This window comes from Dendrobium catenatum, unplaced genomic scaffold (genome assembly GCF_001605985.2).
Source record: "Dendrobium catenatum unplaced genomic scaffold, ASM160598v2 fragScaff_scaffold_1684, whole genome shotgun sequence".
NCBI classification, from domain to species: Eukaryota; Viridiplantae; Streptophyta; class Magnoliopsida; order Asparagales; family Orchidaceae; genus Dendrobium; species Dendrobium catenatum.
The window spans coordinates 866,502-882,559 of record NW_021320146.1 but is presented as its reverse complement, the minus strand read 5'-3'; the positions used below and the strand labels follow the sequence as shown (position 1 = coordinate 882,559).

General features: G+C 34.1%; 1 protein-coding gene across 1 annotated transcript; it reads right to left on the bottom strand.

Annotated features, from left to right (window-relative positions):
* Positions 1–5,185: 5,185 nt before the first annotated feature.
* LOC110103100 (chromoplast-specific carotenoid-associated protein C1, chromoplastic) lies at positions 5,186–12,327 on the bottom strand. Its single transcript, XM_020831668.2, has 3 exons — positions 11,781–12,327; positions 11,488–11,686; positions 5,186–5,653 (listed from the first exon to the last, which is right to left on the bottom strand). Exons 1-3 carry the CDS (start codon positions 12,251–12,253, stop codon positions 5,342–5,344), a joined length of 984 nt encoding a protein of 327 aa, XP_020687327.1. The 5' UTR covers positions 12,254–12,327; the 3' UTR covers positions 5,186–5,341.
* Positions 12,328–16,058: the final 3,731 nt, after the last annotated feature.

Here is a 16,058-nt window from a genome sequence, read left to right as displayed (position 1 = left end):
TTCTTGGTGATACACCATTTATATGTTTTAGTAATAAGCAAATAATAGTGACACTAAGTACTTCCAAGCCGAGTACATTGCCGCTACTACATGTGTTTGCTATGGTGTATGGGTCGAGACTTATGAGTCCTCTTATGATAGATTATGATGAACTAACAAGAATTTATATGGACAATAGATCAACAATAGAATTGACAAAGAATCTAGTGCATCATGAGAGGACAAAACACATTGACACCAAATTTCATTTCATTAGAGAGAAAGTAGTATCCAAAGAAATTGTACTTGAACATGTAAGAGCAAATAATCAAATTGTTGATATATTTACAAAACATTTGAAGCATGATTTATTCTTGAAGATGAGAGAAAGACTTGGTATGTTGAAGAAAGAAGAGCTATGATTAAGGGAGAGTTTTGTTGGAAGCTAATCCTAGTTACCTTGGCGAACATGACTCAAATCATATACATGAGGAGGGTCTTATATTATCTTATATTATATATTATATATATTTTTTATATTATATTTTTATTTTAAATTTAAGAAGTATGTTAACTTTTGTAGTCAAAGTATTGATATGGCATCATTTGTGGTATTTGAGGCGACAAGGCTATAGAGGAATTTCAGCCATGAAAGGTTCTAGAAGAAGGAAGCTTCAAGAAAGCCGTAGGAGTGTTCTATCATATTCCAAGAATAGTTAATGTGAGTGTTCTTTCATATTCAAAGAATAGTTAATTAGAGTGTTCTTTCATATTCAAAGAGTAGTGTAATAGATTTTTCTAGAAACCTTGGAGTAGTGGTTGGGCATGACTATAAAAGGAGGGGAAAAGAGGATGATAGAGTTTGGTGAAAGAAAAAGTGAAAAAGAAAGAAAAAAGGAAAAGAGAGAGTGAGAAGGTGAAGATTTATTAGCCAAGTTATCCATTTTGTCAAAGAAATTATTCATCTTGTATTGTTGTATTCATCTTTGAAAAATATATGTTAAAAGTCTTTATCAAAATTTTTTGGCAACCATAAATGTTATGTTTTATCTGCTACATTTATCATTTGATTAATTTCTCTTCTCCCTCCAACATAAACACATTGACAAATATATTAGTTGTATGATCAGATGATCAAATGGCTACGATCCAATATATCAAAATTATGAGTATGGGGTTGCATACATGAATGATTTGACATGATCTAGATCATCCATATGAATACACATGGGATGAATGGTTCAGATTGTGACAATCGATACAAGGGTTGCATACATGAAGGATTTTTTATTTGATTTAAAATGAATTATAAAGTTAAGTTTAATACATGAAATCATTTACACAACCTAATACAAATCTAAACTACTATTATATGAAGTTTTGAAGCTTCATATAGAAAGTTAAAGCAATAATTTAAAACCCTAAGTTTAAAACTAGGGTTTAAGATTTACTTTGGAATACGGCTGTTTATGCAGGTTTTTTATTATAGTGCACTCCTAAGCTCTTGGGGAACAAGTTTGCTGAAGGAAGCTCGGCTAAAGGAGCAATAGAGAAAGGGTTGACAAAATTGAGACAAAGGGGTGCCCAGAACTTTGTGGTTTTCATCACCAATAATGTCCAAACAATTGGAATTTATGTGGAATCAAAGGAGCAGGCCCTAAGGAAGCAAAAAGAAATAGGAGCAAGAGCTTTTGGTGATTAGAGAGAATGAAATTTAAATGACTCATATTTCCAAGTTTCCCTATTTCTGCTGTAGGGGGCTAATCCCAAGTGCTAGGATCGATCAGCAAGAATTTCTTGGCTCTTTACCTATGATTGGGGTGGTTATGGAGTAGGGGATAAAGAAAAAGACTGGTTGGAAAAGTAGAAAAAGACCTTTTGTTGTTTTAGCATGTGGGGACCATTGGGTCTAGCTCAAGCCAAAACAAGCCTTTGGGTTATGTCAAATTCATGCAGGAAGCTTTTGAAAATGATTCCAAATTGGTTACAACAGTTTATATAGAGTAATTTACTATATATGAAGGCTTTGACCAATTGCAAGAAACTTGACCATTTAACATGTTTGATTGGTCAAACATAGTATATGCAGCTAGGGTAGACCTTAAGGTAATTAGCATAATTTGACCTCTCCATGTGAGGTGATCAGATCAACCTTTAACATGGGGAACATGCTAGATGGATGCTTTTGAAAGTCAATTCGATTGTGTTTGGATGATTAGGGCAGGCAAATTGGTTGTATGCAGGTATTTGACTCAGGCTAGGTTGATTTGACAAATTCTAGTAGAGTTGACAAGGTCAATCTTTAACCTAGGTAATAAGATAGATGGGTGTACCCTTTAGGAGATTTGGTAAATTTAATTGGATAAATTTAATGGGTTGAAACAGGCTATTTATAATTAGTACAAGGGTTTAACCTATATTAAGCTAATTTGACCTAGCTCAAATAGGTTGAGTGGGTCAACCTTTACCTTGGGAGGTTATCTTGGGAAGCTACAATTGCTGGGTTTGATGTATTAAACTCTTAAGGTTAGGATTTAGGTAAGGTTTAAAGTCAACATGCCAATGTCATGTGTAATGTAGTCTACTAGGTATGCAGGATGTGAGTCATTCAACTTTGGTTTTGGATTAACTCATTCATGCTTTAAGGTTTAAAAGGGTTTAGGGGAGTTTAGATAGACTTAAATAATCTTAGGGGTTCAATAACAAAGTTTAGGTCAATTAGAGTAGTCATCAAACTCAAGGTAGGATATCTTAGGCATAAAAGAATATGGGGTGTCGTCTTATGGTCAAACAGGGTCCATTGGGATTGAATCGAAGTTCTTGGGCTATGTAGATTGGCTTAGGTATGATCTTATCTTGATCTAGATTGATAATAAAGATTTGAATTAATGATGAAGCATGCATTAGGGGGAAATTGGCAAGCCAAGGTAGGAAACCTAAGGTTTGGATTCTTACCGCTTCATAAAAGGATAATGTAACGCTATAACAATCTAGTGTTAGCTTGAAGTGAATTTCAAGGATTATGATTTCAATCTGAGCTAAAAATGAGATCAATAGCTACAAGAGGATTCACTAAATCCTTTATTTTTATAATATTAGATCATGAGGAGAGTCAAATTTTATATTATTTTGCATGACATCTTAAGAGGTTGTTTGGCTACTAGATGATTCACTAAATCCTATATTTTTCATATTTGCTAGATCATGAGGAGGTTAAAATTAAAAATTGTTTGGCAAAATAATTATTAAATCTTGATATATTATTCTGTTATTGGTTTCATGATTTAAAATTTATGAGAGCAAATTTTTTTAAATTCATTAAAATCATATAAATAATGTGATTTAATAAATTTTGAATTTAATCAGTAACTAGGCTCACATAAATCTCTTAGAATAATGAAATTAAAAAATTTCATAATATTATTTAGTAATATTTAAGCTTAAAACCTGCCAAAAACAAGCTACTTCGAGGAGGAAGTCTTTTTTATACTCAGGAATTCGTTTATATCATTACGACAATCAATGACAACACTTTGATACATACGGTGATCCTTGAAAAGTTACCTATAGCATTTCATTAAAAAGCAAATGATTACAAGATAGAAAACTAAACATGCAATCCTAAATGCCTATCCTCCCTTAACAAATTCAATAGAGAGGAAGGCACAAAAGCAACATCATTCTTATTCCAAAGGAAATTACAATTGAGTGCCAATTTAGTACAAAAATTAGCCATCTTGGAACAAATTGGAAAATAACTTGTTGAAGATCTGTCAGGAAAAACATATCTGCCATGTTAGCAAATCTTTCTTGATTGGAGTTATTTGTTTGAAGTTGTTGAAAGCATTTTATAACTTGTAAAGTATTTTAAATGCAATAATTTAAAAAAATATTATTGATTGATTTGAAATAAAAAAAATACATTAAATAAAATTTTAGTATATTTAAAATATATCCTCTAATGCAGTGGCGGAACCATTTGATATTTAGGGGGGGGCAATTGACCCCCCTAAAAAAAAAACTTTTTTATAGGAGTAAATAAATTTTATATATATATATATATATGAGAGTAAAAAATTTTTTTGCCCCCCTTAAAAAATTATTTTTGCCCCCCTAAAAAACTCTTTTACCCTAACTTACCCTGAAATATCTATATATTTTTTTACATTTAGTTCTAATATTCTCTTTCATTTAGTTCTAATTAGACTTTTTTTCTTTATTTTTCTTGCTTAATTTTTTTTAAAACTTTTCTTAATATATAGATATATATTATTATTATTTTAATATTTAATTATTTTTATGAAGTATTTGCCCCCTCTCAAAATTGAAGTCGGTTCCGCCCCTGCTCTAATGCAATTTTGATATATTAAAAAAAGGGATTTATATATATATATATATACCACTTATATAAGTTTATTTACATATATATAGTACCTAAAGGTTTAATATTTCATATATAACTTTAATATCAAATATACTACTCATATATTTCATTCAAACAATCAATACCACCATATAAATTTTAATATTTTATTCCTTGCACTTATATTTGATCTATATGTAAATGATAAACATAAAATATAAAATTTTAAATATTAGATATTTAAATAACATGATATAATGTGATATATATGTATGCAAATTTCCCATTAAAAATTTATCATATTTTAATAATTTTTATCACTACTTATGAATTTTACCCTACTTCATTTTACATCAAACCAAAATAATAATAATAATAATAATAATAATAATAATCTAAATTTAGTTCACACTTAATTAATTCCAAATATTTTAAATATATTATATCTTATTTACACTATATTTCATTGTACACGGGCATTTTTTTAACCAATCAAAGAGCCTTTAAGTAAGACCATCCTGTATAAAATTTTCTCAGAATATTTTAAAATTTTTCAATTTCAACATCTTGTGAAGTCCCAAATTTTGCACAAAACTTCATCTGTAACTTAAATAATTTTTATGAACAAACTTCTTCTATAATTTAGACTTCGTTTGTGATAGCTTTCTTATATATTTCTAAAGCAATTTTTAGTACAAAATTTTTTTTATAATAAAAAGTTGTTCTAAAAAGTAATAAAAAAATTGTTCCAAACAAAACCTCGGATGACTTTCTTACTGATTCTTAAAACAGCTTTCAAAAACTGCTTTAATAAGCAATAAAAAAGCAGTCCCAAACAAAGCCTTAATCAAATACTTATCTCCATAAATCATATTTTCACGTTCTAAACCCAGAAATAGCAGCACAAATTCATGTATTACATATATAAGTTCAATTCAACCAATTCCTAATAACATAAAATATCCATTCCAGAACCTAAACGGTTCATTGAAGGCTTCCTTAACTTAAGAGAGCACTGCCTTCCTTGATAAGCACAAAGACGCTGCTACCATCACCTCTGGAGATTCTGAGTTCATCGTCAAGGTATGTGGTGAGCAGCCATGACTGAGCATTGCTGTTAGAAATAGGGAATTTGAGGGGAGGTTGGCTGGAGATGGTCTTGGCTACTGAGGACGCTGTGTCCTGCAAGGAAGAAATCACGCCATTGAATGGGGACAGATCGATACTCTGCCCAAAGAATTCGAACTTATCTGGGATGACAATGGAGTCTGTGAGCTGGGGAGTGCCGATGATGCCTTCCTCAAACTTTATCTAAGAAAATACAGTTGAGAAATGACGTTAGTGTTACAAGATTTACTCTTTTCGGGGAAATTTAGATTTCATTTGGGACAGTTTTCTTGCTGTTTTATAAATTTAGATTATTAAGACTTATAAGCAGTAATAGCTCTAAGCATAAATGGTATAATCTACAGCTGAGAAATTCAGCACCACATTATATGAGTCTTCACCGCCAAAGTTTGAAATTTCACAATCGGCTATTACGGTGTTTCAGCAAGGCATCTCAAGGTGTTTTGAATTAAATCATTAAATTAATAAAGGGTATAAAATAATAAGTATGCTAACATCAAACTTCCATCATTAAAAATTTAGAAAAAAGTCTTAAATTAAATAGCAAAAGCTTAAGATTTTGGGCTTGAACACTTCAATGTTTCATTCCCAATCCAGTTTCCACAGTAAGAGTCCAACTAATCACATTCCTTCTTGGCTTCTTCACTCTCCTCTTTTTTCCAAATTTCTCCCTGCATGAAAGCTGGCGATGGCAGTTGGGTGAAAGCAAAGAGGTTGATTGAGATCGTAGAGAAGCTCCTCAACAATCATGAACTAGCAGGTACAAATTGATTAGTCAAGCGCAAGTTCAAATCCGACACACCTCTCATTGGCATTGACAAAATCCTCATCGTCCTAAGCATCCTCATCGCCACACAATGTTGCAACCCTAAGCAACTCAACCAGTATGCCATCCCCCCCATCTTCCTCCATAGTTGATGCAGGTGATTATCGCCTCATTAAGCCCTTGCTTGACTTGGGGGCGGGTGTGCGAGGCTTCTTTCCTGAGCCCGAATCTTTGGATCTTTTTATCTTTTATTGTTGTATTTTGATTTTCTCTTTGTTTACTAGTCTGATTTTCGGTGCATTAGGTTCATTCTTTCCCTTTTATTGTTGCTTTGGGAGCAATAGCGAGCTCTTTATCGTTTATGTACTTGTATCCTTTTCTTGTTTAACATGTATGTCCTTTTGGGTTTTTAATTAAAAAAAAAAAAGACTACTTATTTATTTATTTATTTATTTTTTATGACTATGCTAACACAAAAAATACTTAGGCCTCATCACTAATGCCTTGAGGCGTAAGCCTCAATTGTTCAATATGATTCAATGTGAGGCGTGCATCTCCATTTTTTTTTTCTAGGGCCAAAATCTTAACGAACAACTCAAGATGGGCCTAAAGGTCAAACAATTTTAAGCAATGCTAACAATCAACTCAAGAAATACATGCAAAGTACAACCAAAGCTTATTAGTAGTTTTGCTTAAAGTTACTTCTTTTAAAATAATTTTCTGTAATTTAATTTTTACTCATCTTACTGAAAACCTAGGAGATGATATGGATCTATCCTTCTATGTTTTGAGCGGGGATTCAATGGTAAAGACCCAAGGTTTCTTGGGCGAGAATGGTTTTGGCAAAAATGATCCATCTTTCAGGGTTTAGGATATAAGGGGGATATCAGAGCTAGGTTTTGGTTCACAGAATAAAATTCTGAAAGAAAAATTGCATAGAAAGAGTGATGGCCAATAAAACCTAGAAAGAAAGAGAGGGTTGAGTACCCACTCAGAGAGAGAGAGAGAGATTAACTAAGTTTAGAATTAAACTTGAATACAAAATTCTTGCATGAGATTTCATTTTTAGTTATAAAATGAAATATCGAAACATTTTACTACATTTTAATTTAATCTTAGAAAGAAATTGGGATCCAATTAAAATTTACAAGTATTTATTACGCAGAGGTCAAATTGTAGTTAATTTTCTATGAGACGTTCCGTTATTTGATTAAAAAAATGTGTATTTAGTTGAGATATGATATTACATATGATTTTATTTGCATATAATTCATCTATTAATAGGTATACATGCATGATTCTATTTAAAATTGTTATAGATCTTATAGAACTCCTACTGAATCTAGGCCTGTGAAATTGCAGTCATTTTGCACAGCACATGCATGATCTACATGAGGATATTCAAAGAAAACTATTTATTGATTTTGGCAATCATGAGTATGTTTTTTATGTGAATAGATGGTGTGTATAATTCCAATCAAAGTGATAAGATAATGATGCATCAAAATCGAGAAAAATTTTCCTTTAAACGTATTTAAGGAATTAACTTCAAGAACGTTGGGGTCATATAAAAGGTTACAGCATATTGGATGAATGATTACAAATTGAAATCTTCTCTCTCTCTCTCTCTCAGAGAGGAGCTGAAGCTTAAAAATTCTTATTATGCTTGACGATTTATTGTGCAACTGTATAGGCATTTCCTTCTATATTATTTCTTTATAGCCTATTTATTTGCATGCTACAATCACAGGAAAGTTAGTGCCGAAGAAAAAAATCACTAAATACTAGCATCGGAGTCACAAAAAGAAATCGCTAATTGCTACAATCTCGAAGCCACCGAAGGAACTTTCTAATTATTGCAGTCTCAAGAATGGCCGCCATATAGGATTTTTCGTGCGAGGGTTTCCATCTCCTTTGGATTTATTCTTCATTATTTACAAGATGGAAAAATAACAAAAATAAAAGTTCTACTTAATGCTAAGAGAGTTGAAACTCGTAATTTTTGACTAGATGTAATAGAATTTTGTTTCTTATTTTGAGTATTTCGTGGGCTACATAAAAGGCCCTTGATGTATAAAACTCATTGAACATTAAGTGGTGAAATAAGATTCCAGTTTTCCTCAATTCTTGTGTTTTTGCTGTATAATATGGATTTTCTCACTTCATGGAAGATTTATATACATATCATTTATTCTCCTTGTTTAGTAATTGATGTGTATCGTGATTGATGTTTTTTCAATTATGATTCATGTCAAATATCTGTTTTATAGCATTAATTTTGATTATCGCTCAAATTTTGTGTTGTTCTCAATTTTTCATGTTAGGTTTCAATTTTAAAACTAATTATTGTAGGAATGAAAGAAGCATGTTCAGTATTTTTGCATTAAAGGTGACTCATTTTTGCTGAAGTTGAGAGTTTGAATCCTAGATATTAGGAGTTTTTGTGTTTTCATTGTGCATCTCTGCCTATGTTGCATAACCCTAGATCCAATAGCATATATCATGAGATCTATAAAGGATCATCATCAGATGTACCCTCCAACATTACTTAAAAATACACAATATGAGGCTTGTAGACGCACCTAGAGGCATAAACACCGTACACATCTAGAATTAGGCTTTTTTTAATAGAAAGACTATTTACCCTCTGATGAGGACATCCGGCCTTGGAAAGTCTATCAAAGGCGTGGCAGTCGATCTACGGCCACGATCGCACCGATCTACTTTTAATGTTCAATTTGTATTATGGATGTATTAGTTTTATTTATGCATTCTATTATGTCTTTTCCTCTTTTGCCCTTACTTAAGGGTTTAGACATGTGTAAGCCCTAGGGGCATATTAATACTTTTTATTTGTCTCTTTGTATTGGTTATTTAAAGCTTTCCCCTCCTTCTTTGAGGGCTAATGAAGAATTATTATGAAAATTTCTGCGCTTTTGAGTTCTTGTGAGAATTGAGAGTTCTTGGAGAAAATCCCTATGAAAGGGAATCGCAACACCCACCAACTTTGGACGCCTGGGTTCATGGTTTCTTCTTCCTCCCCTTTTCCTATTTCCCCTCCCTTCCCTAGAAGCCGCCGGCAACCTCCCCTCCACCCTAGATCGTTGGCTCCCTACCCCCATACCATCCCACAGGTCACCCCAACGGCCAGCCTCCCCTCATCCATTCACCTCCCTCTGGCCTAGCCCATCCACCACCCCCACCCGCCAACCTCTTTCCCCCTAACCTTCCAAACCGTCATCCCCTCCCTTTTCTTGTTTTGAATTTCAAAATTCAAATTCACCCATAATTACTTTCCTAATTTAATTAGCTATTAATGTGCAAAGGTGTATTTTGAATTCAAATAAATATTTGAATTTCAAATACCTTCTCTATTAATAAACTCCAATTAGGAAACCCCCTCAATTAAATGAAATCTGAAATTAAAATTCAAATTTGATTTAAATCCATAATTGAATCCTTGGGGCCCACATATATTGAACATAGACATCTAATCCTCCTCCCCATATGGTCGGCCCCTCTCCCACTCTCTTTGCTTAATTACTTTCCTTCCAAATTAAACCCAATCTCCTCCTCCAAATCAGCCACCCCTTTATTCTCCTTAATTACTTGGGGTTTGAAATTTGAATTCCCTCCTAATTCCTAATTCACTAAATCTGATATATATTTCAGATTTTCCCTCCGTGGCTTCCTTACTACTGAGCCCAAATCTGGCCCAAAGCCTTGCTCCCCCTCCCTACTCTAGCCGGTCATTCCATCCCCCGCCTCCCTCCGCTTGTTAGCCCTTCCAATTCTTCCCCGTGAATGCTGAAAACAAAGTTCCTTCTGGAGTTATCGTGCTGTCCAGAAGCTCGAGATGTCTTCATCATAGAATCCAGCCCAATACCTTTGCAAAAATGTTGTTCCATGAAGGCCAGATTGTTGTCCACGGATTTCTGCGGGCATATCTACACCTTATCTTTCAACCAGAATGTTTTAGTTGCTGTCCAGAATTCCATAGTTATTCCAGGTTGCTGTCCAGACTATTGAGGCTAAGGGGATTGTTGATTTGAAGCCCCAAATCTGCATAATACTTGATATTGGTGAACTCTTTCCCTAGGCTCTCATTTTCTTTGTTACCCTACTTCATGTCTTAATGAATTCATATGGAGCTTGTTAATTGATCTCCGCTAAAACCTAGTAAAATCTTAGAGAGTTGAATGAGTGGAATTTCTCATAGTGACTTGTCTCATTGTTAATCTAGGGATATCTTGTTGATAACCCCTATGTACGCTATGTTTTGAACTATTGATTGTTTGAGATCCTAACTTGATGCGTGTAGCTTGGCTTAAATTGATATCACCCCACTTTTGTTTTACTTCTTTGTTTTAATCACTTAAAGTTAATTCCTAATATTGTTTTCAACAACGAAGCGTGCAAATTCTTTAATATTCATCATCACATCACTTAGTCATGCATCACCCTAACCCTAAGACACATATACACAACATGAGAATGACCTTCCATTCAATTTGGCATCCTCCCACTCTTACTACAATATGATCCATACCACATGTGCTTATGGTCAAAAGCGTGTAACCCGTCCATGCATGACTTAAGAACTTGAGTTTTAAAGAAGTAATTAAGCAAATATAAAGAAAGCCATTGAAAAAATTAAAAGGACTTGGAGTCAAACTAAAGTGAAAATCTATGATGCACCGACATTTCTCATAGCGGCATGCGGTGTCTGACACGTATTCAACACATCACGCTTCCGACACATATCCGACACATGTCAGACATGCCTATGTTTGTGGTTATCATTGACAAGAAGTGAAAATTTGGGATATAAGTGACAAGAAGTAAAAATTCAGTTGTGATGTTGTAAATGATGTTCAGATCTTTCTTCACTTTAATGAGTCGATATATTCATACAAATTATCACTATTTAGATATAATTTCCTTTAAATAAATATCATATGAGTTTCTTCTTAAATTCTGAGTTGAGACTTACCAAGATTTAACACCATCAGTACTTAATAATCCAGATTTAGAGAATTTACTAAATTCTACTTAAGTTGAATAATTCTACTTAAGTTGAATCCTAGCTGCATCCAAACTCTATCTTATAATTTTGGATTAAACACTTGGTTCCAAACAGTGTCCATTGAAATTCAACTATCAAGCAACGAAGTAACTTTTAATCGTGAGACAGGTATTACAGAAATAAAGAGTTTCATTACAGTCAAATAAACAGTTGTGAATCAATTACCTGCACACGTTTAGGGCTTCGTACTTCGAACTTGGCATTAGTGCTGACCGAAGTGGAAGAGAACGGCCCTACAAACCGAACCGAGTTCTGGACGGTGAACGCCTCCGAATCGATTGTCTGAGAAATCTCATCCACCTTCACCAGCTGCGGCAGGCTCCCCGCCCCCAGCAGCGGGAAGAGCCCCACAAAGGACGTGTACCTGCCGTAATCCACCAATTCCAACATCAATCAAAACCAAAACCTAAACCTACTTGTGAAACAAACAAAAGAGAGAGGAAGTTGTTTGATCTTACGCCAGGATCCACTTGCCGTTGAGCAAGCTTAGGGCTTCGGTGGGAGCAGGAGTAGGATTCTTGGCCTCGAGCTGGGTGATGAGCTCATTAACCTCCGCCCTTGTCTCGCTCGTCGCTTTTAACCCCCGATCCGTTCCGAATAACTGATCGAGGAGCTTCCGCTTGAGCTCAGCGGTCACAGAAGTCACATCTGTCGTTTCCTCCTCCACCGCTGCCACACTTCCGGCGGCTCCCTTCAGAATCTTCTTCTCGGCCCCCCACTCGTCGTCGTCTGCGACAGCCTGCAGCCGAAAGGACGGTGCAGTCGGCGGACGAAAGATTGTGAGTATCCGACGCTTGCTCACAGGAGAAAGGCCTCTAGAAGAGAGTAAAGCCAGTGGCGGGGGGTTTCGACCTGCCGGCACCGGCGCCGCCGATAAAGCTGCCGGAAAAGCGTTGAGAGCGAAAGCGTTACGCAATGCCAAAGACGACATTTTATCGTACGCCTTTTATGAACCAACAGAAAAAAGATTCAATTCCCCGCCCTGTAAACTTCTGCGGCTGGAGAACCATTTTATAGAAATTTTAAGCATCTCAAAAAATAAAAAAAAAAATAAAAAAAAAATAAAAAAAAAATAAAAATATTGAAGAAAATTCAAAATTGTCTTGCCTCGAGATTTTTTTTTTTTAATTTATGTGGATTGGATTTTTTGGATATCAATCTTAATTAGGTCCAACTGTCAACCAATTGGTATCGGTCCACTCCAGTTATTGCCCAGTTAGGTGTCAATCTTAATTAGACTCAACTTTCGATCAATTAGTATCAATCATCATCTTTCAGGTTAACAACAAGCATCCTATCTAGCCTCCCTTACATCCAAATGCTACAGTTTTTATCAATGTCATGTATGAAATGCAGTCATTCATAAAATGCAGGAAAAACTATCAAATTTACCTCATATGTATTTACTTCAAAAAAACTATATCTTCCATTTAACCGGTGAAAATGCATATATTCATATTAAAATGCTCATATTGATAAGATTTATCACATACCAAAAGTTATGCGGTGTAAATTTTACTAATATAAAATTATCCTCAATTTTCAGTAACAAAAATACCAATTTGATCAAAAAATATCAAAAACATAAATTTATTAAAATCAGAGGCACGTCATTATTCCTTACAAAGAGACGAGCAAATCTCCCGATGAGAACGACTACCAAAACTCGTTCAATGACCCCCAAACCTAAGTTCTTTTTCCGTCTCCTCAATTTCTCTCTTAATTCCCTCATTCCATTTCTATTAGTTGATTTGATAAGAAGAAATGGTTAATGGCTTATTTAATGGTTTATATTAGTGACATAAAATATTTTGAAATACAATAAATAATATTTATATAATTAATTAATTAATTTAATCAATCATTAATATAAAATCATATAAATTCTTTTGGAGCTTTAAAAATTATAGAAAAATATTTATAAAATAGCTTATTTTATTTAGAAAATATTGGTGAAATTGATTTGCAAATCAGACACCCAACGGTCCCAAAATCCTCACTTGTACCGATAAGTATCTTTTTCTTAAGGATTTATACCAGTGCTAAAAAATAATAAAAAATTATTATTATAAAAAATATTATAATAACTATCTTCTGGCAAAAATAATTTTCAAAATAGACTTATAATGACCCCTAAAAAAATTATTTGATTGTGTTAAATTATGGGCTATTATAAAGAGAGAGAGAGAGAGAGAGAGAGAGAGAGAGAGAGAGAGAGAGCATTTGCATGGAGAGAGAGCATATCGTGGATGACGAGAGCAGCGAAACCCCAACTTCTATCAGTATTGATAAGTCACCAAAAGTCGACTTACGAGGCATGCCACTATCAAAATCTATAAATAGTCCTCCTCTTCCCACATGAAATAGGGATTGAACCTTTGAGTGTTGAGACCTTTGGAAGCTTAGACCCTGAGCTAGAAAGTCAAGAGAACTCTGAGGTAGAGCTATCAAAATTTGGTCACGAGTCATGGTCGGGTCCAACCCAGAATTGACTCGACACTAGTTGATCTGACCTGAACTTGACCCATTTTTAAAAATAGGTCACTTTCTTGGACCTGAACCCGACCACCTTCGGACACAGATCAAATTGTCACCACCCGCCAACCCGGGTCCAAAGAAATAAATAGTAGCTATCAGGTTTATACATTTATGTTGCTCATTTATACATCAGATTAAAAATTAAAATAACTATGAATTAAATAAAAAGCAACTATGAGTTAAAAAATTAAAATAAATTACAAACATCAAGTTACAATTCAATTCCTTATTCACAAATATGTTGCTAAACTATTAATCAATTGCTAAATTACAAATTAGTTTACAAATTACAAAAGAGTTTACAACAAATATGACAAAAAAAAAAAACTATAAATTACACTTTACTAATTTGCTCAATTGACCCACTGAAAATGTTCCAAGAATGTGCCTTTAATCCACATGGCCTTGTCCTTTCAAAAATCTAATGGCAGCCAATATAGTTTAGAAAAGGGAAAGCTTTTATACATTGGCCCCACCTCCATAAAAAAAAAAAAAAAACTCACTACCTGTTTCTTCCTTGCTAAGCACTCTTAGGATAAATTATTATGCCTTCTAACTTCAATGAAATCAAGTCAAATGATTTGTACCTAAGGTATATATTATAGCCCGTATATTTAAGTTTAAACAATTAATTTAGATTTCGTTTGGGACGGCTTTCTTCTTGCTTCTTAAAACAGCTTTTAAGTACAATAATTAAAATTTTTGTACTATAAAGCTGTTTTAAGAAGCAGTAAGAAAGTCGTCCCAAACGAAGCCTTAATCTGATAATGATAGGAGAGAGAGAGAACATGCAGCCAAGTGCCAACAATGTCAGCAAAAAAAAAAGGGCATGGGTCGAGGCGGGAGCGGAGGCGGAGGTAGAGGCGGATAAATTTAATCTTATATATTAATAATTATATTAATATAATTCAAAATGATCTGTTTCTTAATTATTGGGCCAGTGGGGGCCTATGCCCCCAGGGCCCCCACTGTAGATCCGCCCATGTGGGTCGTACATCTTTGATATTTTTAGTCTCATTTTAGATTTAGGGTTAAGACTGACGCTATTAACATAGTGTTACAGTTCTCCTCATTGGGCAAGTTTTCACTCTTTTAGAGAATATAAGTCCAACATATCCACATCTATGGATGACATCCTCTCACATGTTCAACCACTGTGTATGATATGTTTGCTTGGTATTCCTCCACCTACACTATACTAGCCTTTGTATGACTTTGATGTGCCACGTTTACATATTGAATAACCATTTTGAGCCTTCCTCTTTCATTAAGTTAGGTAACCTTAGAAGAAAATTCGTGTACTAAACCCATAGAAAAATAAAAGAACATCCTTAATCGAGAGAATTCATGGACCCTTTGTCCAAGATGTAATTAACCATGAAGTCTGTCAAGTCTAAACTTTATACATTTTTATTATGTTAAAAGTCAATGAAAATGTAATATTTTAATTGATGTTATGCAAGAAATGCTCAAGCAAATGAGAAAAAATTAACAAGAGTTGAATGAGCACCTCAATGTCTACAATGCCAGAGCGGTAGATTAGGGAATCACAACATCGGAGTTTTGAAAAAAAAGACAAATAATTCAGTGCCGCATTGCTTAATAGCGTCGTAACATTAGAAATCCGTGCAACATCACTCGAGTCTTAGAACTTTGAAAACCGGAATGCCAAGCATTAAAACACCATAGCACCAGATTGCACATTCAAGCACCATAGCGCTCAACTTTTACGGCGCCGCGGTGGAGCGATAAATTAAAATGGAGCCACTCTGAATCAGCCAAGCAACACACCGATTCAGTAAAGGCATGCCAAGTTAGTGCATCATAGCATTAGAGCAAGCCCAATAGTGTTGAGGTGCTAGTTCATCTTATAACATTATGACGCCACCATGTCAAGCACTACGACGCTTAAGGTCGTTTCTATATTTACTATAAAAAGTTTTTCAATTCTTTTATTTGAGAGTTCTGTCAATTTCGGTGAGGCTCTACCAAAAATTTTGTGGAGTTATATTTTTATGTAGTGCCCACTTAGAGTCAAGTCTAAGGGAGATGAGAGAAAAATAAGATATTTTTCTTTGAAGATCTTTACCTATCTTATTATGAGTAATCATGTAGTTGGAGTAGAAAGAAGTGTGGAGAGTACATTTATATTACTTGGGTGACATTTTTCTTTATTACTTCTCCTATATCTTCTCTTT

Bases quoted from the DNA above. Each gene is read 5' to 3' on its own strand.
- LOC110103100 (XM_020831668.2), bottom strand. From the start codon at position 12,253: ATGTCGTCTTTGGCATTGCGTAACGCTTTCGCTCTCAACGCTTTTCCG. The intron at 11,687-11,780 runs GTAAGATCAAAC...GGATTACGGCAG, and splicing joins AACGGCAAGTGGATCCTGGC to GTACACGTCCTTTGTGGGGC. The intron at 5,654-11,487 runs GTAATTGATTCA...GTATTTTCTTAG, and splicing joins GAAGCCCTAAACGTGTGCAG to ATAAAGTTTGAGGAAGGCAT.